This window comes from Hirundo rustica, chromosome 29, assembly GCF_015227805.2.
Source record: "Hirundo rustica isolate bHirRus1 chromosome 29, bHirRus1.pri.v3, whole genome shotgun sequence".
NCBI lineage: Eukaryota > Metazoa > Chordata > Aves > Passeriformes > Hirundinidae > Hirundo > Hirundo rustica.
The window spans coordinates 825,953-849,435 of NC_053478.1; the positions used below are offsets into that span (position 1 = coordinate 825,953).

General features: G+C 61.9%; 2 protein-coding genes and 1 long non-coding RNA gene across 4 annotated transcripts; 2 read left to right on the plus strand and 1 right to left on the minus strand.

Moving 5' to 3' along the window:
• Positions 1-175: 175 nt before the first annotated feature.
• LOC120764346 (uncharacterized) lies at positions 176-2,082 on the plus strand. Its single transcript, XR_005704207.2, has 3 exons — positions 176-733; positions 1,576-1,626; positions 1,740-2,082. It is a non-coding gene; the product is annotated as an uncharacterized LOC120764346 (long non-coding RNA).
• On the minus strand, positions 1,637-12,966 carry CLK2 (CDC like kinase 2). Of its 2 annotated transcripts, none has more exons than XM_040088297.2 (13): positions 12,844-12,966; positions 9,678-9,847; positions 7,948-8,182; positions 6,167-6,260; positions 5,754-5,820; positions 5,367-5,483; positions 4,990-5,156; positions 4,487-4,581; positions 4,079-4,208; positions 3,321-3,403; positions 3,012-3,091; positions 2,739-2,829; positions 1,637-2,319 (listed from the first exon to the last, which is right to left on the minus strand). In XM_040088297.2, the coding sequence occupies exons 2-13, from the start codon at positions 9,845-9,847 to the stop codon at positions 2,137-2,139; spliced, it is 1,512 nt and encodes a 503-aa protein (XP_039944231.1). In that variant the 5' UTR covers positions 12,844-12,966; the 3' UTR covers positions 1,637-2,136. The 2 variants fall into 2 exon arrangements, with proteins under 2 accessions (XP_039944231.1, XP_039944230.1); XM_040088296.1 differs by having other exon boundaries at positions 6,167-6,263.
• Positions 12,967-13,860: 894 nt separating this feature from the next.
• On the plus strand, positions 13,861-23,395 carry HCN3 (hyperpolarization activated cyclic nucleotide gated potassium channel 3). The gene is made up of 8 exons (XM_040088303.2): positions 13,861-14,171; positions 16,745-17,174; positions 17,325-17,486; positions 17,887-18,105; positions 18,515-18,661; positions 18,768-19,008; positions 19,471-19,635; positions 20,133-23,395. The coding sequence occupies exons 1-8, from the start codon at positions 13,861-13,863 to the stop codon at positions 21,275-21,277; spliced, it is 2,820 nt and encodes a 939-aa protein (XP_039944237.1). The 3' UTR covers positions 21,278-23,395.
• The last annotated feature ends 88 nt before the right edge of the window (positions 23,396-23,483 follow it).

Sequence of the window (23,483 nt, forward strand, 5' to 3'; positions counted from 1 at the left end):
CCGCCCCTCCCCGCCGCTGATTGGGCGGCTGAGCCGTGACGTCATCGGGGAGACCCCCGCCGCTGGGGGCCGCTGCGCACGCGCCGGGGCCGCGCGGGGTGGGGCGGGCACGTGACGCGGCCACGTGTCCCGGGGTCACGTGGGGCGAACCCCTGTCCCCCTCAGCCCCCGGCCCGCTCCCCTTCGGGACCCCCTTCGGTGGCGGCCGGGACGGGGCTCCATCGGCCCCCGGTGTCCCGGTACCCATCGATCCCCGGTGTCTCGGTACCCATCCGCCCATCGCCCCCCGGTGTCTCGGTACCCATCGCTCCCTGCTTCCCCCCCGGTCCCGGGTCCCCACCCTGCCGGTCCCCTGCGACCCCCGCCCCGGCTCCCTGCCTTACCGGGCGGTCCCGGTGCCGTTCGCCTGCTGCCCACACAGGCGTTAGCCAGGGGGTCGCAGGGGCCACTCCTGCAGCTGTCAGCGAGCCGGCCCGACAGCCAGCGAGGGACTCGCGGCACGACGAGCACTCGGGGAATTTCTCTTGTGCCTCCTGGACCAGTTATTTATAGGAGTCTCCAAATCCATCCACTCCAGCTGCCCGTGGACTGCACACTGACTTCCTCCCGAACAGGGATTCCTCAGCATCCCGGGAGCAGGACACGCACCTGTCCCTGCCCTGTCCCCTCCCAGTGCTCAGCAGACTGCTAAAAATACTCTGAACAGACTGAGAGTGACACATGAATGCCACAGGTGAGCTCCCACCTCAACCCAAACCTGGAGCTGCTCCTGCCAGAGGTAGAAGCTGTGGATTGGGGGTTTGGACATTGGCACGAGTTTGTTATTTTCTTGAAGTCTAAGATAGACCACAGGTATGACTCAACTCAATTCTGCCCCAGCCTCAGTGTAAGGCTGGGCACACGGGCAGTGGGACAGGATCTGCCCCAGGAAGCAGGTGAGGGTTCCCAGCCCAAGCTCGGTGAGCTGGGATCACATGCCCACAGAGAGCCCTCAGTGTCTTCCCGAGACTTCCCACACTCACTCCAGGTGAAACCAGACGTTTCCTTTCCCCTCTGCACGGTGACAGCCTGGCACAGCCGGATGGTGCCACAGCAGAGGGTTGAGCAGAGCACGTCTGTCACCCACAACCCCGTGAGACTCTCCCCTCACCACCAGCTGTGACACAGCCCAAAAATGCCCAGAGAACAGCCCAAACCAAGGCCCAGCCTCCCAGCAGAACTGGGAAGAGCCAGAAGGACACAGAGCCCTGGGGTGGGTGTAGGACAGCGGGATGTGGGCTCCTGACAACACCTTTTCCAACAGCCACCACCAGCAGCCAGTGCTCCCCATTAAGGCTCAGAGGTTTCTTCAGGTGAGGGAACTGCTGTCCGAGGGCCCCCCTGTCCTTTCTCTGCCTCTCACCTCAGTGCTGGACCCAGGGCATGAAAAATGGGCCAGTCCCTGATTTTCTGCCCCCCACACCAGCATCTACTCAGGTCCAGCTGCAGTTAGGAGCTCCTAACTCAGTGCAGGCTGGGGAGGAATGGTGCAGGTGGATAGAACAAAGTTCCTTTCATCCCTTCCCTGCCCCACAGGGCACAGCAGAACAGCCCCAGGCAGCTGCTGTCAGGCCAAACCCACACCAGGTGCTTTTTATTCACTTCATATTTATTTTTCCACAAAGACTGTACAAAATTCTTATAAAACTCTGGTGTGGGGATGGGCTATGACATTGATCCAAAAAATAATTCCCATGCAGTCCCACCAGTTCCATAACTTACAAGGAAACAGATAAGCTACAGAGAGCTGCAAGTCCTGGAGTATTTACACCGAGGAGGGCAGGAACAGGAGACAAAGCAACATGTGACGAGAGGTATTTACAGCACGGACACACAGGCCCCCCTCACCTCACGGGAACGGCAGCAGCGACAGCGCGTCAGGCCCGTGGTGCTCCGAGGCCGACAGAGAATCTGGGCTATTTACATTATCTCACATATTAACAGCTTTACAAACGTGTCCAGGAAGTTCATCTCATGTATATAAAAAAAAAAAGAAAAAAAAAGAAAAAAAAAAAAAAAAAGCACCAAGTGTCTGAATAGAAATCACACAGGCCTCCACGGGGGCTAGAATCCGAGGGCTGGCTGGCACCTGTGGCGTCACCGGCTGATGTCCCGGCTCGAGTCCCACATTTTTGTGCTGGGCTCCATGCCTAGCATGTCAAAGAAGGGGTGCTTGAGGGCCTCGGCCAGGGTGACGCGCTTGGACGGCTCGTACTCCAGCATGCTCTCGATGAGGTCGAACAGGCGGTGATGGTCCTCGGCCTCTGAGGTCAGGTATCGCTGCCAGGAGGAGAGGGAAGGTGAGGCTCAAGGAGGCTACAGCCCGTGCTGGGGTGTTCCCTGGGCTCACAGGCTAAGCTGGGGGAAGGTGAGGCTCAAGGAGGCTACAGCCCGTGCTGGGGTGTTCCCTGGGCTCACAGGCTAAGCTGGGGGAAGGCTGGTTTGTTCAGTCCATCTCAGCCTGGAGATGAACTCCGCGCTCCTCTATCCAGAACTGAGATTTTCACGCACCCTCCCCTCCCCAAGCACTTCCTGAACGTTCCATGCCTTCCTTGTCCTCCACTTCAGATTAAACTCAGGCTGCTGCAGCTTCCTGCTCCTGGGACAGCCAAGGCTCCCTTCAACCACACTGGTCTGACCCTTCTGCTGGCCCAAGCTTGCCCAGAGGGACAATGTGAGGAGGGGCCAAGCTGCCTTACCCGAAGGGGTTTGCAGTTCTCCCGGACGTAGCGTCCAGCTGAGGTGTTCTCGTCCCAGTCCAGGCGGCCGTGGTAGAAATATTTCTGCTTCCTGTCAGAGTTAAGAGGTGGGAGCAGGTTACACCTGAGCACAACACACCCTGCAGCAGCAGCAGGGAGGTGCCAGCCCCAGGGGGACACAGCTGGCTCCAAAGTGGGCTCCCCCAGGGACAACCCCTGCCCATGAAGCAGGAGGGCTGGCAAACCCCGCAGCGCCCAGCTGGCCTTGCTCACCTTGTCTTCCGCACCATCCGAGAAGGAATTGGCCCCAAGATCCTCTCCATCATGGCCAGGTGCTCCCGGTTGTCATGTGTCTGGGAGAGAGAAATGTAAAGGGAAGGCATGGAAGAGATTCCAGTGGTTCTGCCTCCAGCCCTGGGTATTCCCCCACCCTGAACCCCTTCCTGGCCAACACCTCAGGTGCTTCTACAAGACTGCAGTGATGGAGGGATGCCCATCAGTCCCCAGGGCCTTGGGGCTGTGCTGGGAAGCACCCAGCATCCTCTCACCAGTTGGGAAGTACCCACACATCACAGTTCTCACCTGGAAAAGGGTGAAACCCACATAATACTCAAAGATGATGCAGCCAATACTCCACACATCACAGGGCTGGCTCCAGCCAAGCTCTGAAAAACAAATGTGGTTTAAATAAATGACCCAGTTACAACCCAAGAGTCCAAATCCCTCTTTTAAAAATAAATAACTGAAAAAAACACATCCTATTCCAGCCAGGCTCCTGGTGCTCTGCTGGCAATATACCGCCCAGCTGGCAGCAATGCCAAACCACCAGCTGATAATCATGAAGCTTGAAAAAGACCTTCAAGATCACCAACTCCAACCTGTGAACAATCCCCACTTTGTGACCCAGTCCAGTACACTGAGTGCCACATCAAGCCATTCCTCCAGGAATGAGGACTCCAAACCTCCCTAGACAGCCTGACCACCCCTTCCAGGAAGAAAATTCCTCCTCATGTCCAACCCTGGTACAACCTGAGGCCACTTCCTCTTGTCCTGTCCCTTGCCCCCTGGGAGCAGAGCCCAACTCCCCATCAGGAAGTTGTGGAGAGTGAGAGGGTCTCCCCTGAACCTCCAGATGGAACAAACCCAGAAAAATGACAGGGCTGTAACCATGGCCTTCCCAGGAAACAGCACTGCAGAGCTGTGAAATGAAGCACTTCCCATCTCCCAGGGCAAACCCAGAAAGCTCCTGAATGACGCGGAAGCCCAGCACTCGCCAGCCCAGTGGGCATCAGTGTCCTCGAGGGGCACACCTGCCGTGGCAGAGACACGGTGGCACCTACCCAGGATGACTTCAGGGGCACGGTAGTGCCTGGTGGAAACAATGGTGCTGTGATGCTCGTGGTCAAACGTGGCGCTGCCGAAGTCCACCACCCTGATGGCCGTGTTCTTCACGCTCCGCTCGTCCCGCTTCTGCACGGGGGAGAACGGGATCCATCACCTGGGAGCTCCAGCCCCTTCCTTACACAACTGAGGGCACCACGGGAGCGGAAAGCTTCGGCAGCCCCACAGCTCAGCCCCAAACAAGCTCCCACCACCAGCCAGCTCCACCTGGGGTCACCACGGCTCCCTCAGCGCTGCCCGAGCACCGGCAGATCATGCAAAGCCCTGAAGGGGCTGTGTCTGACTCCTCTGGCACATCAGGGACACCAAGAATCCAAGAGGAGACCCAAGTCAGGGCAGTGTGTTACCTTCTCCAGGTTGTAGGAGAGCTCGTAGTCAGAGTTCACAAAGAGGATGTTCTCCGGCTTGAGGTCAGTGTGGGTGAGTTTATTGTCGTGCAGAACTGAGGGAGCAAAAAGAGCTTAGGTGAGGGGAGAGAAGCAAAGCGAGGCTGCACCTCCCCAAAAGCCATCACTGGTTCAGTTTGCTCATATTGACACCAGTTTAACCCACATTTTAACCTGGGTGTGAACAGCCAGGCAAAGCCCAGGCCACGATGCTTCAGCAGAAGCACAAAGATTTATTGTATTGATCGCCAGTAGGTGCAGGGGGTGGATGCTGGAGTGCCCTGAGCTACTGCCAGCCCACAAGCATCAGAAAATGAAGGAAATTCATTCCCAGAGGGGCAGGAAGGCTCAGGCTCAGAACCACGGCAAAAACTTGTTGCTCTGGGCCACCAGTTGCAGAAGTGGAACCTACTCAGCTCCCCAGGTCAGCGCAGAGCCGGGGAAGAGCAGCAGGGAACACTTACACTTCACAGCCTGGCACACCTGGAAGGCCATGTGCCGCACTTGGTGGATGGGGTAAGGCAGGTAGTTGTTATCCTTCAGGAAATCGAAGGTGCTGAGTCCCAGCAGCTCGAAGGAGATGCACATGTGGCCGTGGTAGTCAAACCAGTCAAACATCCTGACACAGAGACTGACAGAAACATTCCAGTTGGGAACAGCTCTGCAGGCAGCGCTCAGCTCGGTCACCCCCGCGTCTGGCTCCTCCTCTCCCTGCTCAGTATCCCACAGCAAGCCACAATGCCTCCAAAACTATCTAGGATCACATTCAACCAATCCAAGCACCGTTTCCACCCCAGGCCTGAAACCAGCCCTTCCTGCTGAACACCAAGAGCACGCTCACTTGGTGTTCTCAGGATCCTTCTCGTTGATTTTCTCCAGCACGTTGATTTCCAGTCGAGCAGCCTCTTTGTATTTCTCTACGTTTTTAATGATTTTCAAAGCAACGCGTGCTCCACCTCTGCGGGAGAAACAGGAAGAAACAAGGTGAGCCCTGAGCAGGTAAGAGGGGCTGTGCCCTGTGAAAGGGACCTTCTGACCGGCCTCCCCACCCTTGCTCAAGCAGGTTATTGTTAAGGGGTGTCCACCAAAGCTGTGCCCTCTCCCTCCCCACAAAACAGCCCTGAAAGCCTCCCCCAGCAGATGGGCAACACAAAGAGGGTGAGAGCTCAGAGCAGCAGAGGATATTGGAAACCAAGAGACTGATTTCCACCCCCAGGCTCCCACGTACCTCCGGTGATCCATGCACTGCACCACTCTGCCAAACGTGCCTTCCCCCAAGGTGCTGATAATCTCATCTGGGAGGGAGAGAAGGAGAGGGAAGGAGCTGAGAGAGGGAGCAGGACCTGGCTGCAGCGATACACAGGGCAGAGGAGAATGCATTGCAACACCTAACCTGCACACAGCTGGAGAGACCGGAGCAGCGGAAGGCTGACACCGGCTGCACAAGGCAGCTGCCCTAATTCCCTGGCACTTCAGTAACAATACACAATATAAACGTAGCTTTAACAAAAGGGGAAGGAAAAGGAGAGGGTTTCTCTTTAATAAACAATGAAAATAAAATGAAACAGAAAGATAAGACAGATCTGCGACTGCGATGGGAGCTTAACTAGAGAGCTAAATTATGTTACGATTTGGCTGTACATCTTTCTTGTAGCCAGTCGCCGACGCGATAGATCAGATGCCCCTCGTCGTCGTCCTCCACACTCTTGGCCCTTCTGCTGCTCTGTCGACTCCGCTGCTGGCCCAGGCAGACAGGGAATTCATCATTCACCAATCAGATTTTCAAACCAGCGCAGCAGCCAGCGTCACGCATTGGTTGGTTTGGAAATTCACATGGTTGTTTGAGGAGGGGTTGCAGGAGGAGATTCCCAGCCAATTCATACGGCACAGAGGAATATATAACGATAGGGATATTGCAAGGGAACATGTCAAGATACAACACACTAGCTCAGAAAAGAAAAAAACAGTTTGCTTTTTGTTGTAGCAAAAAAAGGAAAAAAAAAAAAAAAGAAAAAGAAAATAAAATAAGAAAAAAATAAGAAAAAAAAGAACCTACAAACAGCCCCAACCCGAACCAGTGTGACAGCAGAGCTGTCAGAGTGAGGGAGCCGAGGGGCATGGAAGGGGCCAGCTGCTCTCGCTCCCACGGGGGCTCAGAGAGGATCAGCGTTGGCCTTTGGGTCCTGGGGACTGCCTGAGGGCCAGAAGCCACGGGAAGGGGCTCCCGGCAGCCCCAGGGCCGCCGCAGAGCAAGGGCAGCAGGAGGCAGGTGCTGGGAGGTCCTGCACAAGCCCAGGCTGCCCCCACAGGCACCCCCATCCCACTCCAACAACCGCCCACACAGCTTCCCCCAGCCCCGACACTCAGGGAAAGATGAATTCCGAGATTTCAGAAAAGCAGCTCTAGATACAGTGATCCATCCAAAACTGGAAGTTCGCAGTGACTGCCTGGGGAAAGACGGACACTTCCTACTAGACCCTCCCCCAAAAGAAGCTGACCCTGGAAGAACTAACTTCCAGAAGAGAAGCAGAACCCAACAGGGAACAGGGACAGCCTGTGATGAGGCAGATAAGAGTTTTATGCCAGAGAAGAGAAAATTCCTGCCTTCGGTTCCTCAGCTAAGTATCCCCATACCTGGGAGCAACCGGCCAGCAGATTTGGGACCAAAATCCAGCCCCCAATCCCCTCCCTGGACACAGAGCCGGAACAGACCAGACAACACTGAGAGCTCCACACACAGAGCAGAGAACGCGTCTGGGGTCTAACAGAAGTGGAAGGTGAACAGCAGAACAGACGAGAAGAGGAAGCCAGGGATGCTGCCAGGAAGAGCCTGGGATGGTTCTGCCTCCACCTGAGCTGAGTGGTCCAAAAGCTCCGTTCCTCCGCAGAGCCCCTCGCATGACACCCCACATCAGCTGGGCCCACCCAGGAGGATCCTGCTCTGGAGCAGGTTCTAACCCTCAGAGCCAGGGGCTTCCTGCCACGGCCCGAAACAGGGACCACAGGGGCAAGTCAGCTGTCACAGGCTCTCTGGGACTGGGACCAGCTGAGCGCTGGCTGTTCGAGCCTTGCACAAATCCTGCCTGGCTGGGGCTCCTACACAGCGCTCCACGAGCATCAGCGAACGGGAGGAGGTGCAGCACCACCCTGGGGACCCGCCAGCCTCGCGGGGCACTCCTGCCCTCCCACCTGAGCAGGCAACGCTGAGACAGGGGCTGAGCCCCCCCGCGCCCAGCTGGCGCGGCGCAGCGCCGGCCGCAGCGCGCAGGGACGTGGGCAGCAACGCTCCGCACCGAAACTTCTCTAACACACCGCTCGAGCCGAGTCCGAGAGAGCGTTAGAAAGTGAGTTTTTCTACTTACCCAGCTCAGCACCTGGGAGAGAAAGGTTACAGGGCAGGCGCGGCACAGAGGGATACTCACCGATGAGGAGCGGCTAAAGGACCGGCTGCGGCGCCGCCTCCGCCGGTGCTTACGCCGGCTGCTTTTGCAGCTGCGGTAGCTGCCCTCGCGGTCCCGGGAGCGCCGGTACTCGTAGGAATGTCGGTACTCGGGCTCGTAGTAGGCGTCGCCCCGCTCGCGGCTGTAGTCGTTGCGCCGGTAGCTGTCACAGTAACGCCGGTCGTAGGCCCTCCGGTCGGCAGAGTGGTCGTCGTAGCTGGGCAGGGGGGATGCGGAGGGGAACGTTGAGGGCTCGGAATGGACTGGAAGATCGTCATCACCTCTCACCGGCTCAGATCACCTTGTCCAACCCGGCCCTGAACGCTGACAGGGTTGGGGCATCCGCATCCAACCTGTGTGCTCCTGCCTCACCACCCGCACAGGGAAGATTTTCTTCCAATTGTCTAGCCTAAATTCTCTCTCATTCAGTTTGTACCCACTACTCCTTCTCCTATCACTACAGTTCCTCATGGAGGGTCCCTCTCCAGCTTCCTTATAGGCCCCTTTAAATGCTGGAAGGTTCTGGGATGTCTTTACACAACCTTCTCTTCTCCAGGCTGGAAAACTTGTCCAGCCCCAATTCTCTGAGCCTGTCTTCATAGGAAAGGTGTTCCAGTCCTCTTAACAACTTCCCAGCCTCCTCTGGACCTGTTCCAACAGTTCCTTGTCCTCCTTACACTGGGAACACCAAAGCTTTGCAGTGCTCCAGGTGTCTCACAAAGGCACAGCAGAGGGGATGCACTTAATGTTGGCAGCTCCAGGGGCAGTGGCAGCTGAGGGTGGGAGCCCAAGGCCAGAAGCCAAGAACTGCCAACCCTTTGCTTAGCAAGGGGGACAGGGACCTGTGTCCCAGCCAGGAGAGGGACACTGAGGGACACCCGGAGCTCAGGACCCCACACTGAGCCTGTGAAGGGATGAAAGCCCAGCAGGTCCTTCCTTCAGGACTCCTCCTTGAAGGCACCAGCTAGAGCTGTTACTTTGTTATTGCACCAAGATTAAACCATTTTTAAGGACTGAGACATCTAAGACTCCGCTGTGAGAAACCGGGGCCGAGCCAGTAAGGAAAACTGGTCTGACTGGGAGTGTGGGGTGTGTAGGGAGTCAAACAGAGCAACCCTTGGGTCACTGAAGCCAGTGCTGTGAAGGGGCCTCAGTCCCAGCTCAGGTGGTGGAGCAGCCCTGCCAGAGGGGCTCCTGGGTGGTCGGACAGGAAAGTTTCCCTGAGAGGGGAGTGAGGGGGTTTGGTGACAAGCACTGCTCAGGCTGTGACAGCTCAGAGCAGGCCCAGCTCACATGGAACCTGGGTGAGGATGGATGACTAGGCCATGATTAAGGGTCTGGAGCATCTCTCTTAACGAGCAGAGACTGGGGGAGGTGGGCCTCATTAGTCTGGAGAAGACAGAGGTGAAATCTCATTATTGCACATCAGTATCTCCAAGGCAGGTGCCAGGAGGGTGCCAGACTCCTTCCAGTGGCGCCCAGCAACAGGATGGGGAGCAATGGCCATAAACTAAAACACACCTGAACACGAGGAGGACGTTCTTCCCATGGAGAGTGGCGGAGCAGGGCGAGCACTGGGTCTCCCTCTCCAGAGACATCCCAACGCCACCTGGACACGTCCCTGTGCCACCTGCACTAGGTGACCCCAGAGGTCCCTCCCAAGCCAACAGCTCTGTGATCCTGCGTGAGAGAATCGAGCGAGCCCTGCTCACCTCCGGGATCGGACGTGGTAGCTGTCCTCCCGCCGGTGCCGCCGGTCCCGCTCGCTGCTGCTGGACCGGGACCGCGTCCGCCGCCGCTTGTGCTTGCGGCTCCGGTAGCGCTCGTGGTAACTGCCGCGGCTGCTGCGCTCCGACGAGCGGTACCTTCGGGAGTGCGGCATCTGCGGGGACAGCAGGGACACGGTGAGCACCCGTGGGGACACTGTGAGCACCCGTGGGGACAGCAGGGACACGGTGAGCACCTATGGGGACACTGTGAGCCACCCATGGGGACAGCAGGGACACGGTGAGCACCCGTGGGGACACGGTGAGCACCCGTGGGGACAGCAGGGACACGGTGAGCACCCGTGGGGACACTGTGAGCACCCATGGGGACACTGTGAGCGCCCATGGGGACAGCAGGGACACGGTGAGCACCCGTGGGGACACTGTGAGCACCCATGGGGACAGCAGGGACACGGTGAGCACCCATGGGGATGGCAGGGACACGGTGAGCACCCATGGGGACACTGTGAGCACCCATGGGGACAGCAGGGACACGGTGAGCACCCGTGGGGACACAGTGAGCACCTGTGGGGACAGCAGGGACACGGTGAGCACCCGTGGGGACAGCAGGGACACGGTGAGCACCCGTGGGGACACTGTGAGCACCCGTGGGGACAGCAGGGACACGGTGAGCACCCGTGGGGACAGCAGGAACGCTGTGAGCACCCGTGGGGACACGGTGAGCACCCATGGGGACACTGTGAGTACCCGTGGGGACAGCAGGGACACGGTGAGCACCCGTGGGGACACTGTGAGCACCCGTGGGGACACTGTGAGCACCCGTGGGGACGGCAGGGACATGGCGAGCGCCCGTGGGGACACTGTGAGCACCCGTGGGGACAGCAGGGACATGGCGAGCGCCCATGGGGACACTCTGAGCACCCATGGGGACAGCAGGGACACGGTGAGCACCCATAGGGACAGCAGGGACACGGTGAGCACCCATGGGGACACTGTGAGCGCCCATGGGGACAGCAGGGACAATGTGAGCACCCATGGAGACACTGTGAGCGCCCATGGGGACAGCAGGGACACGGTGAGCACCTGTGTAGACACTGTGAGCACCCGTGGGGACAGCAGGGACACCATGAGCACCCAGGGGGACACTGTGAGCCACTCAGGGGGACTGCAGGGACAATGTGAGCACCCATGGGGACACTGTGAGCACCCATGGGGACAGCAGGGACACTGTGAGCCACCCAGGGGGACAGCAGGGACAATGTGAGCACCCAGGGGGACACTGTGAGCCACCCATGAGGACAGCAGGGACTGCCTTAACAGCTGCACAGGACAGGAACCGGCGCAGGGCAGGGAGGCCGCCAGCTGCATGTGTGAGTGTGCCAGGGAATCTGAGAGAAAGGGGAGGAACCTCTGAGAGATCCCAAAGCCCCACAGGACAGGATGAGACCACCCATTTGCCCCGTGGTTCTCTTTCACTAGGTTCATATCTCTTCTTCACACCCATCTCTACTGTCCACAGCTTCAGGGACAGCTTTTGCACCTTCTCTCTTTAAGCTGCCCAAGGAGCAGGGAAGGAGAATTGAGAGAAGGAGCACCAAGGGAACTGAGAGAAGGTGAAATGAAGCCCTGGATATCACCAAAGTCCCTCCCTGTTCACCAGTAATGGGCAGCCAGAGAGCAGCTCCTCAAGAGATGCCTCAGGTTTACTCCCAAGTGACATCTACACTTAGCCACGAGGGTGGGGAAGGGTCTGGGGGGGGCCACACGAGGAGCAGCTGGGGGAATTTGGTCAGTTTAGCTGGGACTGAGAGAAGATCTCAGGGGGCTGCAGCTTCCTCAGGAGAGTCAGCTCTGATCTCTGCTCTGTGTGACCAGGGACAGCACCCGAGCGAACGGCTGGAGCTGTGTCAGGGAGGTTTAGGTTGGATATCAGGAAAAGGTTCTTCCCCCAGAGGGTGCTGGGGCACCTCCCAAGCTCCTCAGGGAATGGTCCTGGCCCCAAGGCTGCCAGAGCTCCAGCAGCGTCTGGACAACACTCCCAGGGATGCCCAAGGTGGGGCTGTTGGGGTGTCCTGGACAAGGCCAGAAGCAGGACTTGGATCCCTTCCAACTCAGGAGATTTGTGACACACATCCCTCTGTCCACGGGGAACCACCCGTGAGCAAACCTTCCCTTCCCAATGGACATTAACAGAGCCCTGCAGACTCTCAGCTCTGCCCCTCTGGGGGAACATGAGAGGCTGGAGCCAAGGAGTTCCCGAGGTGAGATGGCACAGCGGGGTGCAGCCCCTCACACCCTGACAGGCCGTGCTCCACAGCTCTCCAACATTCCCCACGCGGATCTGGGTTCCAAGCACAATTCATAGAGCCATGGAATGTTAACAGCTGGGAGGGACCTTAAAGCTCTCGTAGTTCCACCCCCTGCCATGTGCAGGGACACCTTCCACTAGCCCAGATTGCCCCGAGACCCGTCCAACCTGGCTTTAAAAACACCAGGGATGGGACAGCCACAGCTCCTTTAGGCAGCCTGTGCTAGGGCTAGCATAGAAGCCGAAGCTCCCTCTTCCCAAAAAGCTCCCGCAGCAATTTCCCCCATCCAGAATGCCCCCGGCTGCGTCCCCGTCCCCGCCCTGCGCTGACATCACCGCCAGGGCTCGGACAGGCCGAACCGGCCCTGGCGATGGGGTGACCCGGGGGCACGGGCTCGGTACCCCGTGCACGGGGTGCTTTACCCTGGGTTCCCCCCGAGCCTCGCCGTTCCCAGCCGCTGACTGAAGGGAAGGTGAAGGCGGCGCTGGCGGCCCGCCAAGCCCCGTCTCCGTGGAACGAGCACGGGAGCGCTCCGCAGCGGGGCTGGAACCGGTTTGGGGACGGTGATGGCGTCCCGCGCCGGGCGGGGCCTCCGCCGTGCGGGGCCGGAAGCACCGGGACACCGGCAGAGATGGGCCTCGGGCGGGGCGGCCTCGGCGGGGAGGCCCAGACTCGGTTCCCCCGGGCCATCCGGCCCCGCCGCCCCCGGGGGGACACTCGGCCCGCCGCTTTCCACCGCGGCCCCGCCGGCACCCACAGGCCGGGCCCGCCCCGGGCCGCCCTCACCGGCCGCGGCCTACCCACCCCGCCCCAACCCCACCCCGCACCGCGCCGCGCCGCACCGTCCTCGCAGCCAGCCCGGTGCGCTTGTCCCACAGGAAATCCGTGATGGCGGCCGTGGGCCCCCGGGGCCCCGCTCCAGCTCCCGCCGCCGCCGCTGATCCGGGTCCTGCCAGCCCGCGGGGCCGCGCACGCACGTACGCGCGCACGTACGCACTCACGTAGGCGCGCGCAGCTGCGTCACACGGGGTGAGGCCAATGGGCGGGACCGAGAGCGGCTCCGTCCCGCCCAGCTCCCTCACTAAGCCACGCCCCTTCCCCTGCCCCAGCGGCGCGGGCTGGGCGAGGCCGAGGGGCGGGGTGAGCTCCGAGGGGCGGGACCGGGGCAGATCGCCACGCCCACCGCAGCCCCGAAGCCACACCCCGCCCTCCTGACGGCGGCGGGACGGGGCCGAGGGGCGGGGTCGAGTCACAGGCGGGACCTATGCTGATATCCCCGCCCATCGCCACCAGAAGCCCCGCCCCGTGCCCGCCCTCTGGCGGGGTTAGACCGGAGGGGCGGGGACTATCGGCGGTAGCACCACCCACTGTCTCCCAAGCCACGCCCTTCCCCGCCGTTCTACCGGAGACGGGGCGGGGCTATAATTAAGGGGAGTGGTCCCCAATGGGTAATCACGCCCCTTTCTCCCTGAAGCCACGCCTCTCTCCGTTTTTTTCTGGCGGGGCCGGAGCCGGACCGGGGGGCGCGGCCGGACCGGGGGGGGCGCGTTCTCCTTCCCGAGGCCCCGCCCGCCCGCCCCGCCCGCCGCCGCTCCGGTGCCGCCCGGGCCTCGCCGCTGCCCGCGCCGCCGCTCCGGTGCCGCCGGCGCTTCGCAGCTGCCGGCGGCCGCCGCGCCCGCGCCGGAGCGTGCGCAACAGGCGGGCGCCGGCGGAGCTTCGGGAGCGCTCGCTGAGCGAGCGGCCGCGGGCGGCGAGCGAGCGCCAGCCCGCCCGGGGCCGGGCATGTGCGGCGGGGCGACGGGCAGGGCGCCCGGGCAAGGGCGTTTGAAGGAAACGTGAAGCGAGGCGGCGGCGGCGGGATGGAGGCGGCGCCGCGGCGAAGCCCCGAGCCGCGGGAGAAGCCGCCGGTGCTGGACGGGGAGGCAGCGGGGGCGCCCGCGGGGGCGTCGGGCGCGGCCCCGGCCTCGCCGGCGGCGACGGAGCAGATCGTGGCGGAGGGCGAGGCGGCGGCGGCGGGCACGTTCGTGCAGCGGCAGCTCGGGGCCATGCTGCAGCCCGCCGTGAACAAGTTCTCGCTGCGCATGTTCGGCAGCCACCGGGCCGTGGAGATCGAGCGGCAACGGGTGAAGTCGGCGGGCGCCTGGATTATCCATCCTTACAGCGACTTCAGGTGGGACCGGGGCCCCGCGACCCCCGCCCCGGCGCCGGCACCGACCCCCGTCCCGGCGCCGCTCCCGGCTCCGGCTCCGGTGCCCGTCGCCGCTGTCCGTGGTGCTGAGCGCGGCCCCGCCGCCCGACACCGTAAGGGCAACAAGTGCCGGTAGCCGGGGCTCCGCGCCGGCCCGGGGAGGCGGCTGCCGACCGCCGGAGCCCGGGGCCGCGCTGCCCCAGCCCCTTCCCGTCCAGGATTATCCCATCCGCACGGACAACTCTGCCTGCCCCAGCACCCCCGGACTCTCGGGGCTCCCGGTGCCTGCGGGCAGCCCGGCTCCGCCGAGCCGCGGAGCTCCGCTGACCCGGCCCCGGGCGTGCGGAGGTGGAGGCAGGGGTTGCTGGGCTTTGCCTGCTCTTACGGCTCCCCGCGCCCATCTCGGTGCTGTTTTTAATTTGCTAAGGAACCTTCATCCCCCTGGGAAGCGGCTCCCCGCGGCTGGAGCAGGGCTGGTCACCCAGCGAGGAGCCGGGCCTGGCTCTCGGTGTCACCGGGATCACAGTGGGAGCTCGGGGATGGATGATGTGGGAGGAACTGGGTGTCACGGGGATGTTGAGTCATATAGGGTGGGCTTTCTCCACGGGGAACGAAGCTGCCAGGCAGTCGTCTCCTGCAGCTAGCTGTGACATGGATGATGTCCCCAGCCTGGGAAGCACCCCAGAATGGGGCCAGCAACCGGTGCGTCCCCTGCACCTGTAGCCATCTCCCCTCACCACTGGGCCCCCAACCACTCACTCTGTCCCTTGCACCACCCCAGCATGACACCCGTGGTTGCCAGCCCTATCAGCCCTTTTCCCAGGGAAACCATCCCAAAGTTTGTGAGCCTTGAGCTTGGCAGGAGCAGCTTCTGCAAGCAGCACCGTGAAAGGAGCTGGCAGGTAGACAGACAGGGGGATTACTCCGGTGTTTATCACATTAGGGAGGTGCACAAAGGCCATGGAGATCAGGGCCCTGAGTGTTCAGTCTGGCACGTAGTGAAGGACAAAGCCTGTCCTAAAGAGCTTAAGCCTAAATCTGAAGAAAGAGCTCTGGGCAGGCTTGAGCAGCTACAGGGACAGGCAGGTTCCCTGCTTGGTTTCTCAGGGTACAGCATGGAGGTGCAGGAGGCAATTCCTCAGCCAGGTCAGGCCCCTCCTGCTTCAGCTGCATTTCCTTGCCTGGCCCAGCAAATCCTGGCCACTGGCAGGAAGGTGTTAATTTGGGAGAGGCTCCTACCCTGAGGTGGGCTCCTGATTATGGGGTCCCTTGCAGCCCTGGGGTTATTCCTGACCCTGTGGTGGTTTCTGGACCTGGCATCACTCCTGTCCTTGGCGTGGCTCCTTGAGGAGAGAGTGCCTCTCCCTATCCCCCCTCAGGTTCTGTTGCTCTCTCACTGAAGAAGCCTCTCATGGCACCAGGACATCCCTTTCCCTTTCCCTTTCCCTCTCCCTTTCCCTTCCCTTTCCCAGCTGCAGAGTGCCTGTGTCCCACCATGGGTGTGAGGTGGGAAATCCCCGCAGGCTTCTGTCACCTGTAAAAGCTGGTTTGGTCCCACTGAGCACTAAGAGCTGCCCTGAAGTCACCCTTGGAGATTCGAGTCTACACCCACGACCAGGGCTGGGACTAACAGGGGATGCCTGGGGACACCTGAAGGTGGGAGCAGGATTTGCTTTCCCAAGGCCCATGAAGGCTCTGCTGGGGGATCCAGGGAGTCACAAGCCTGGTAGAGAAAGGCGTGATGTGTCTGTGTGGAGAATGAAAACATTCCGGTGGCATTTGCATGTGAACGGGGCTGCCGGGTGTCCTGACATAACCAGCTGCTCCCGGCATCTCTTGGCTTCCCCTCCAAAGCCTCAGAGCTCATCCACGCTCAGCAAGAGAAGGTGGCTGAGGAGTGCTGCAGGCCCAGGGCCGTGCAGCTCCTGCCCTGGGCATGCTGTTAGCTCCTTTAGGGTTGGACATTCCTCCCACCTTCCCCTGGTACCGGCATTGTCTATCCTTGCCTGGCTGCTGCCTTCCTCACCACAACAGCTCCCCGCTCCTCCTCGGCCGCCTCAGGAGCTCGGCACTCGGTTTGCATAACCAGCAAAGCTTATCCCAAATCCTGCTAAGCCAACTCGGGTGGTGGCGGGGAGGCAGCGGATGACAGGGAGCCTCCAGGGAGCAAAGCCCTCTCTGAGTTCTTCACGAGGCTCGTGTCAGCTTTGAGGTGGGGGCACAGGTGTGCGTGCACTGCCCTGCAGGAGAAAGAGAGACAGCCAAGCTCCTACATTCCCCCTCCATTCCCACACAGGGTGACTTTTGCACCCCTGGGCCCCTGGCCTGGTGCTGAACTGCTCCTCTCCATGCACATCTGCTCACATCTGTCCCAGCCAAGCAGCAGTGTGTTAGTCATGTGTGTGGGCAGGCACGTGCGTGTGTCTCCTCAGCACCTGCCTCTCTGCACTCTGTCAGACCCTAACTTTGATCCTGGGTTTGCTGTCTTACTGCCTGTGTCCTGCTCTCCCCACTCCTCCCTGTCCCACTCCGTCCCCTGCATTCCCACCCTGCAGGTTTTACTGGGACCTCATCATGCTGCTCCTGATGGTGGGGAATTTGATCATCCTGCCCGTGGGCATCACCTTCTTCAAGGATGAGAACACCCCTCCCTGGATCGTTTTCAACGTGCTTTCAGACACTTTCTTCCTGGCTGACCTGGTGCTGAACTTCCGGACAGGCATCGTGGTGGAGGACAACACAGAGATCATCCTTGACCCTCACACCATCAAAATGAAGTACTTGAAGAGCTGGTTCCTGGTCGACTTCATTTCCTCCATCCCTGTGGACTACATTTTCCTCATTGTTGACCTGGAGACCCAGGTGGATTCTGACGTCTACAAGACAGCTCGAGCCTTGCGCATCGTGCGCTTCACCAAGATCCTCAGCCTGCTGCGCCTGCTGCGCCTCTCACGCCTCATCCGCTACATCCACCAGTGGGAGGAGGTGAGAACCCCTTGGGGATCTCCTGGTTGGGGTCCCAGGCCAGGTCGGGGGTCCTCAGCTACAGGCTACAGCTGTCTGGAGGGCAGGGGGCTCCAAGGGTGGCTCCAGGAGAAGAGTTTCTCTGCAGCTCCGCTCCTGCCCGTTCCCCAGATCTTCCACATGACGTATGACCTGGCCAGCGCCGTGGTGAGGATCTTCAACCTCATCGGGATGATGCTGCTGCTGTGCCACTGGGACGGCTGCCTCCAGTTCCTGGTGCCCATGCTGCAGGACTTCCCTGAGGACTGCTGGGTCTCCAAGAACCACATGGTGGTGAGTGCCCAGACAGGGGCGATTCCAGCTGGGATCTGCTGGGCTGGGAAGAGGATTTGGTTCCCTGGCTCCTACCCCAAGGCTGGGGGACGTGCTGGTGAGCAGTGTCGCCGTGGTCACAGCAGTGAGATAGGGCAGAGGGAGTCTCTGCATCACCTTCCCATCTCAGCCCACCTCGCTGGAGTCAGGGAATCCCTCGGGGAAGGAAGAGGACACTGGGGCTGGTTCCTGCTCAGGGCTTCACACAGTCCCAGTGCTTCTTCCTGGAAGAGAACTCCTCCCTTTGGCCTTGGGGGAACTTTGTTCTCGCTGTTCCCCATCTTAGGGAGGTGAGACTGGGAGGTTCAACCCCTCAGCACCTTCCAAGAAACCCCCCAGTGCCTCTGTCCCTCGTCTGCAGAACGACTCGTGGGGGAAGCAGTACTCGCACGCCCTGTTCAAGGCCATGAGCCACATGCTCTGCATCGGCTACGGGCAGCAGGCGCCCGAGGGCATGACCGACGTCTGGCTCACCATGCTCAGCATGATCGTGGGGGCCACCTGCTACGCCATGTTCATCGGCCACGCCACCGCCCTCATCCAGTCCCTGGACTCGTCCCGGCGCCAGTACCAGGAGAAGGTCAGCAGGGTGGGGGAGGCAGGGCCTGGGTACTGGGGGAAGAGTCCTGGCACAAGCAGGTCCAGCCCCAGAACCAGCTCAGCACAGCCGCCGTGCCCTGCTGATTCCAGAGGCTGGGATCTTCGCCCTTGCAAGGGAACAACCCTCCCTCGGGTTGTTGCAGGTGGAGCTCAGGCTGCTCAGTGAGAGGGAGACCATATTGGAGTCCATACCGGGGGTCACTTTTGCACAGTGTGGCCCCATCCTGCCCTCTGCCCTGCGCCCACCTGCCCCCTGAGCGCACGGGGGTCCCGTTTTTTGCCCCAGAGGTGGCCTTTGGGACTGGAGCAGGGCTATCTGTATCTACACCACTGTCCAGCCATGCTGGTGGTCCCAGCTCAGCCCTATGTGTCTCCCCTCGTCCCTGCAGTACAAGCAAGTGGAGCAGTACATGTCATTCCACAAGCTGCCTGGGGACACGCGCCAGCGCATCCACGAGTACTACGAGCACCGCTACCAGGGCAAGATGTTTGACGAGGAGAACATCCTGGGGGAGCTCAGCGAGCCGCTCAAAGAGGTGAGGGCACCGCTCCGGTGGTGTGACCATGGGGACAGAGGCTGGTGCTGGCAGGGGCCGGGCTCAGCGAAGTCCCCACTGACCTGCTCGTCCTGGTTTTCCACAGGAAATCATCAACTTCAACTGCCGCAACCTGGTGGCCAACATGCCCCTGTTTGCCAACGCCGACCCCAACTTCGTGACGGCCATGCTGACCAAGCTGCGCTTCGAGGTCTTCCAGCCTGGGGACTTCATCATCCGCGAGGGCACCGTGGGCAAAAAGATGTACTTCATCCAGCACGGGGTGGTCAGCATCCTCACCAAAGGCAACAAGGAGACAAAGCTGTCCGATGGCTCCTACTTTGGGGGTGAGGCTGGGCTTGGGGGACCTGGTGAACAAAGCAGGGGCCAAAAGCTGCCCGGGAGCAGAAGCTGGGGCATCCCTGACGTTTCTGCCTGCCCATCTCCTCTTGCCCGGTGCCAAAGTCTTGGCATCTGCTTCACCCCACTGCTGGCCAGGGAGAAGGGGAGTTTAGAGCAGAACATCTCAGCCAGTTTATAGGATACAGGCACAGCTCTGGGAGGGAAACAGGCCAGGCCACCACAGCAGCCACACGTGGGCGCATCTCCATGGCCTGCAGAGGGAGGAAAACGCTGTGCCTGGCCAAGGAGGTAGCCGTGGCTGTGCAGGCTCCGGAGTCTGTCCCCGCCTCTGAGCAGCGCTCCGCCTCTGCAAGGTGTTGGGGTGCCAGGCAGTCCCGTTCCTGCTCCGAGGGCTGGGAGGGGATGGATGGCTGTGTCACCCTGACTCCAGCCCTGTGTCCTTGCAGAGATCTGCCTGCTGACACGGGGCAGGCGCACGGCCAGCGTGAGAGCCGACACCTACTGCCGCCTCTACTCCCTGTCCGTGGATAACTTCAACGAGGTGCTGGAGGAGTACCCCATGATGCGCAGGGCCTTCGAGACGGTGGCCATGGACCGGCTGGACCGCATAGGTGAGGAGTGACCTCCTGGGCTCAGCACAACCACCTCTACAGCCACTCCCAGCGCCCCCAGAGCCACAGGTGATGGAGTCACGGAGGTGGGATGAGGTGATCACAGTGCCCCGACCCCATGGGTGCCCAGCAGTGAGGGTGATGGGGTGCGTGGGGAAGGAGCCTGCCCTCTCTCTCGCTCCCAGCAAGATCCAGGCAGTGCCATAGGACAGGCTTCCCTGGGAAAATGTCACTGCACTGTACCTGCCATGTCTGGTACCAGCTGCTTGTCCCCACCCTTCCCTGCCTGTGGAGGACAAGCAGGACCCCAGTCCCTTTGGAGTCAGAATTCTCCTGTTTTGTCCCTGCTGCTTCCACTGCTCCAGTCAGGACCTTTCCCAGGGTCTTGCTTCCCCTGGAGCACTGGTGAGGTTTCACTGTCCTTTCCCCACGGCCACCCTGCCCTCCACGCTGTCCCCAAGAGCCCACACTCACTGACACTCCCCCGTCCCCTCCAGGGAAGAAGAACTCCATCCTGCTCCGCAAGCGAGCCGAGCACAGCTCGGGTCCCCTGAACAACGAGATCATCCAGCAGATCGTGAAGCACGACCAGGACATGGCCCACAACATCCAGGACCTGCAGCAGATGGCGATGGGCCGGGAGCTGAGCGGGAAGCCGGTGATTTGGGAGCCGCTGGTACACGCGCCCCTGCAGACGGCGGCCGCCACCACCAACGTGGCCATCGCGCTGACCCACCAGCACAGCCTGCAGGCGCACATCTTCCTGCCGCCCTCCTCCATCTCCAGCCCGCTCTCGCCCGAGGCCACCCTGCTCACCAAGCCGGTGCGCCGGTCCCAGCCCAGCCTGGGGGGCTCCCGGCCCTCCTCCGTGAGCTCGCCCTCCGGGGCTCCGTCCCACCTCCAGACGCCGGCCGCCGGCTCGCCTTCCTCCCCCATGGTGCAGCCCCAGGCGCCGCCGGAGAGCGGGGGTCAGAGACCCAGCCCCGGGGCGCAGCCCCTGCCCCGCACGGCGCAGAGGGGGGAGATGCCAGCGGGGCCCAAGCAGCCCCCGGCCGCCCCCCAGCCCCAGCTCTCCCGCTCCCGCGGAGCCTCGGTCTCCACCTCGCTGCTGCAGCAGGCGGCGGGCGCCGCGTCCCCCAGCTCCGAGCAGGCGCTGCCGCCGGGAAGAACGCTCCACTACAGCCTGTCCCGAGCCACCGGCTCCCACATCTCCCTCCTGATGCAGCCCCAGCAGCTGGTGAAGCACAGGAGCATCCAGGGCCTGCCGGTGGGGCGGCTCACCCAGGATGTCCGCCTCCTCTCTGCCTCGCAGCCCTCCCTTCCCAATAAAGTGGCCCAGCAAGCCGACGGGAGCTCTTTGAAGCAGGGCAGGAAATCCGCCGGGAACCTGGCCCGCAGGTCCTCGCCCTCGGTAGCCGGACTCCTGGCCAAGCCGTGTGCGGGGGTCCCAGGCCAGCCCTCCCACTCGCAGCAGCTGCCTTCAGGATCGCTGGCTCAGCCCGGCCGCTCCGCGGCGGGAGCATCCACTCCGCAGTCCCCGGGCTCCGCGTCCAGGCAGGCAGCAGCGCCCTCCCGCAAGGGCTCCGTGGCTTTCAGCCCCGAGGTGGAAACGGCGAAGCCCAAACTCCCATCCAACATGTGAGCCCTGGCCGCAGCCGCACAGGCAGGAGGGACCCGGGCATCCGGCGGCAGAGGAGGCAGGAGAAGCAGAGCGCCAGCCTCGCCGTGTCGGAGGGAAAATGAGGTGAGAGGCAGCACCCGGGGCCACGGAGGGGCTGTTTCAGGCACGGGGGCACGGCAGGGATGAGCGTGGGGCCAGCCCCAGAGCTGGCCCAGCTGGATGAGGAGGGGGCTCTGCTGACTGCCCCAAGGGGGTCACCCTGCCCGGGATCTCCCCTCCTTGCTCATCACCACCCGTGAGTTCTGCCCTCCTCCCGGAGACACAGGACACGTCAGAGCCCTTGCCCAAACTCTGGCCTCTCTGGGGATCTCAGCTCCCCATAACTGCCCCTTGGGGGCCGGGCCCCCCATGCTCTGTGCCGCGTGTCCCTCAGCCTGTGCTCAGGCCCAGGCTGGCGCTGGCAGCTCCTCCAGCTCGTCCTCTGTCACAGCAGAGGCTGCCCCATGCCCACCTCGATCCCCAGATTGCTCTGCCCAGCACCTTTGCCTTTAGGGTGAGGAGGGAGAGGCAATCCCCTGGGTCCACAGCCCGGGTGGAGGGAGGAGGCTGGAGCCCACGGCAGGGGCTCCCCGAGCAGGCAGAGCATGGGGGTCCAGGCTCAGCACCCCCCTTCCAGAGTGCCAGGGCCTGGGGGTCCCAGGCAGGGCTCTCCTGGTGTGAGGAGTGCCAAGGGGCAACGCTGGGGGCAGAGGGCTCTGCACTGAGCAGCCCCCCAGTCCCTCTCCCCAGCTCGTGGGACCGTTTGGCCTCAGCGGTGCTGAGTCCCAGTGAGGTTGGGATGTGCTGCTGGGCAGGGCTCTGCCCCACACCCGGGCACTGTGGCTGCCCCCCCAGTGCCCCCATGGGGGCAGCCTGGGAGGATTCTGTGGCCTGCAGCTCCAGGAGGATGCTCAGAGGGTCAATCCAAGAGGACCCCTCTGGCTTCAGAATCATGTCCAGAAGGTGACCTGGGAGGAGGACCCTTCTGCGGCTCCAGCAGGGTGCTCACAGGGTCACCCCGCTGCCTGTGGCCCAGGAGGATGCTCAGCACGGGCTCTGCTCCCCTGCCCTGCGCTGCAGCCCCGTTTCCAGGTTACCTGGAGATGCCAGTCACCAGTGCCACAGGAGCAAAAAGGCTGTCACAAAGAGACGCCAATCCCGGGCAGCGCCCGGGTGACGTGTGGGACTGTGAGGTCACCCCCCGTCGAACAGGGGCCCGGGGTCCCCACAGATGCCCCACACCCCCCCTCCCCGTCCCGAGACAGTAGTGTGCAATGTGTGTGCGAGTCGTGGCTCTGCTGAGCAGCCGAGCTCTGCTTACAGTGTCGCTTTGGGCCAACCCTGTTCAGTCCCGGTTAGAGTAGCGTCCCCTCCGACCCCGCTGTGCGAGCTGCTTCCCACTCCCGGAGCCAGGAGCCGTGGCTCGTCCTCGAGCGGGACCCGCCGGACCCTCAGCGCAGGCCGAGGTCCTGTTCCCCGCGGTACCTGTTCAAGTGAGGTGTTCAGTTCTCCACCCTCGTGGTTTGGGGCGTCGGGAGCAGCCCGGAGCCCAGCCCTGCGGGGTGCAGCAGCCCCCCAGGAACGCCGGCAGTGCCTGCCAGAGGGGATGTCCCGCACTGCCTTTTCCCCGTGGATTTCACCTGCCCTTCCCCTCCCCATCCCCGTGGTCGGCGTGTCCCCCGCAGCCCCTCGGGCAGGGACGTCCCACGTCCCCGGGGTTGTGCTCACACTGCGTGATGTAGATATCTTAGCGGTCATCCCAGTGCCCCGCAGAGCGTGCGGGCTGGCTCGGACAGCGCCGAGCTGCCGCTGGCCGAGCCTCTGGTGCACCCTGCCCACGCCACAGCCCCGTGTCGGGATTCAGAGCCACCCTTGTGCTCCTGTCACCGCCGCCCCTGCCCGGCGCCGCAGCGCCTCGTGGCCCGGTGCTCACCCCGCTGGAGGCTGGAGAGGCTGGGGGCGCAAGTTTAGCCACCAAAGACCATGACCCTCCACTCTTGCACTCACGGCAGTCGATGTACAGAGCTTGTAGTTTTCATATGGCAGAGAATTTAAGAGCGTTTTTTTATTTTTGGTCGTTGTACATAATGGATTTAAATAATAAAGAGAGATTCTGAGCTGGTCTGGGGGGAGACTCCTTCTGCACCTCCTGCGATCCCACAGCACCCTGCCCGGGGATGGGACAGGA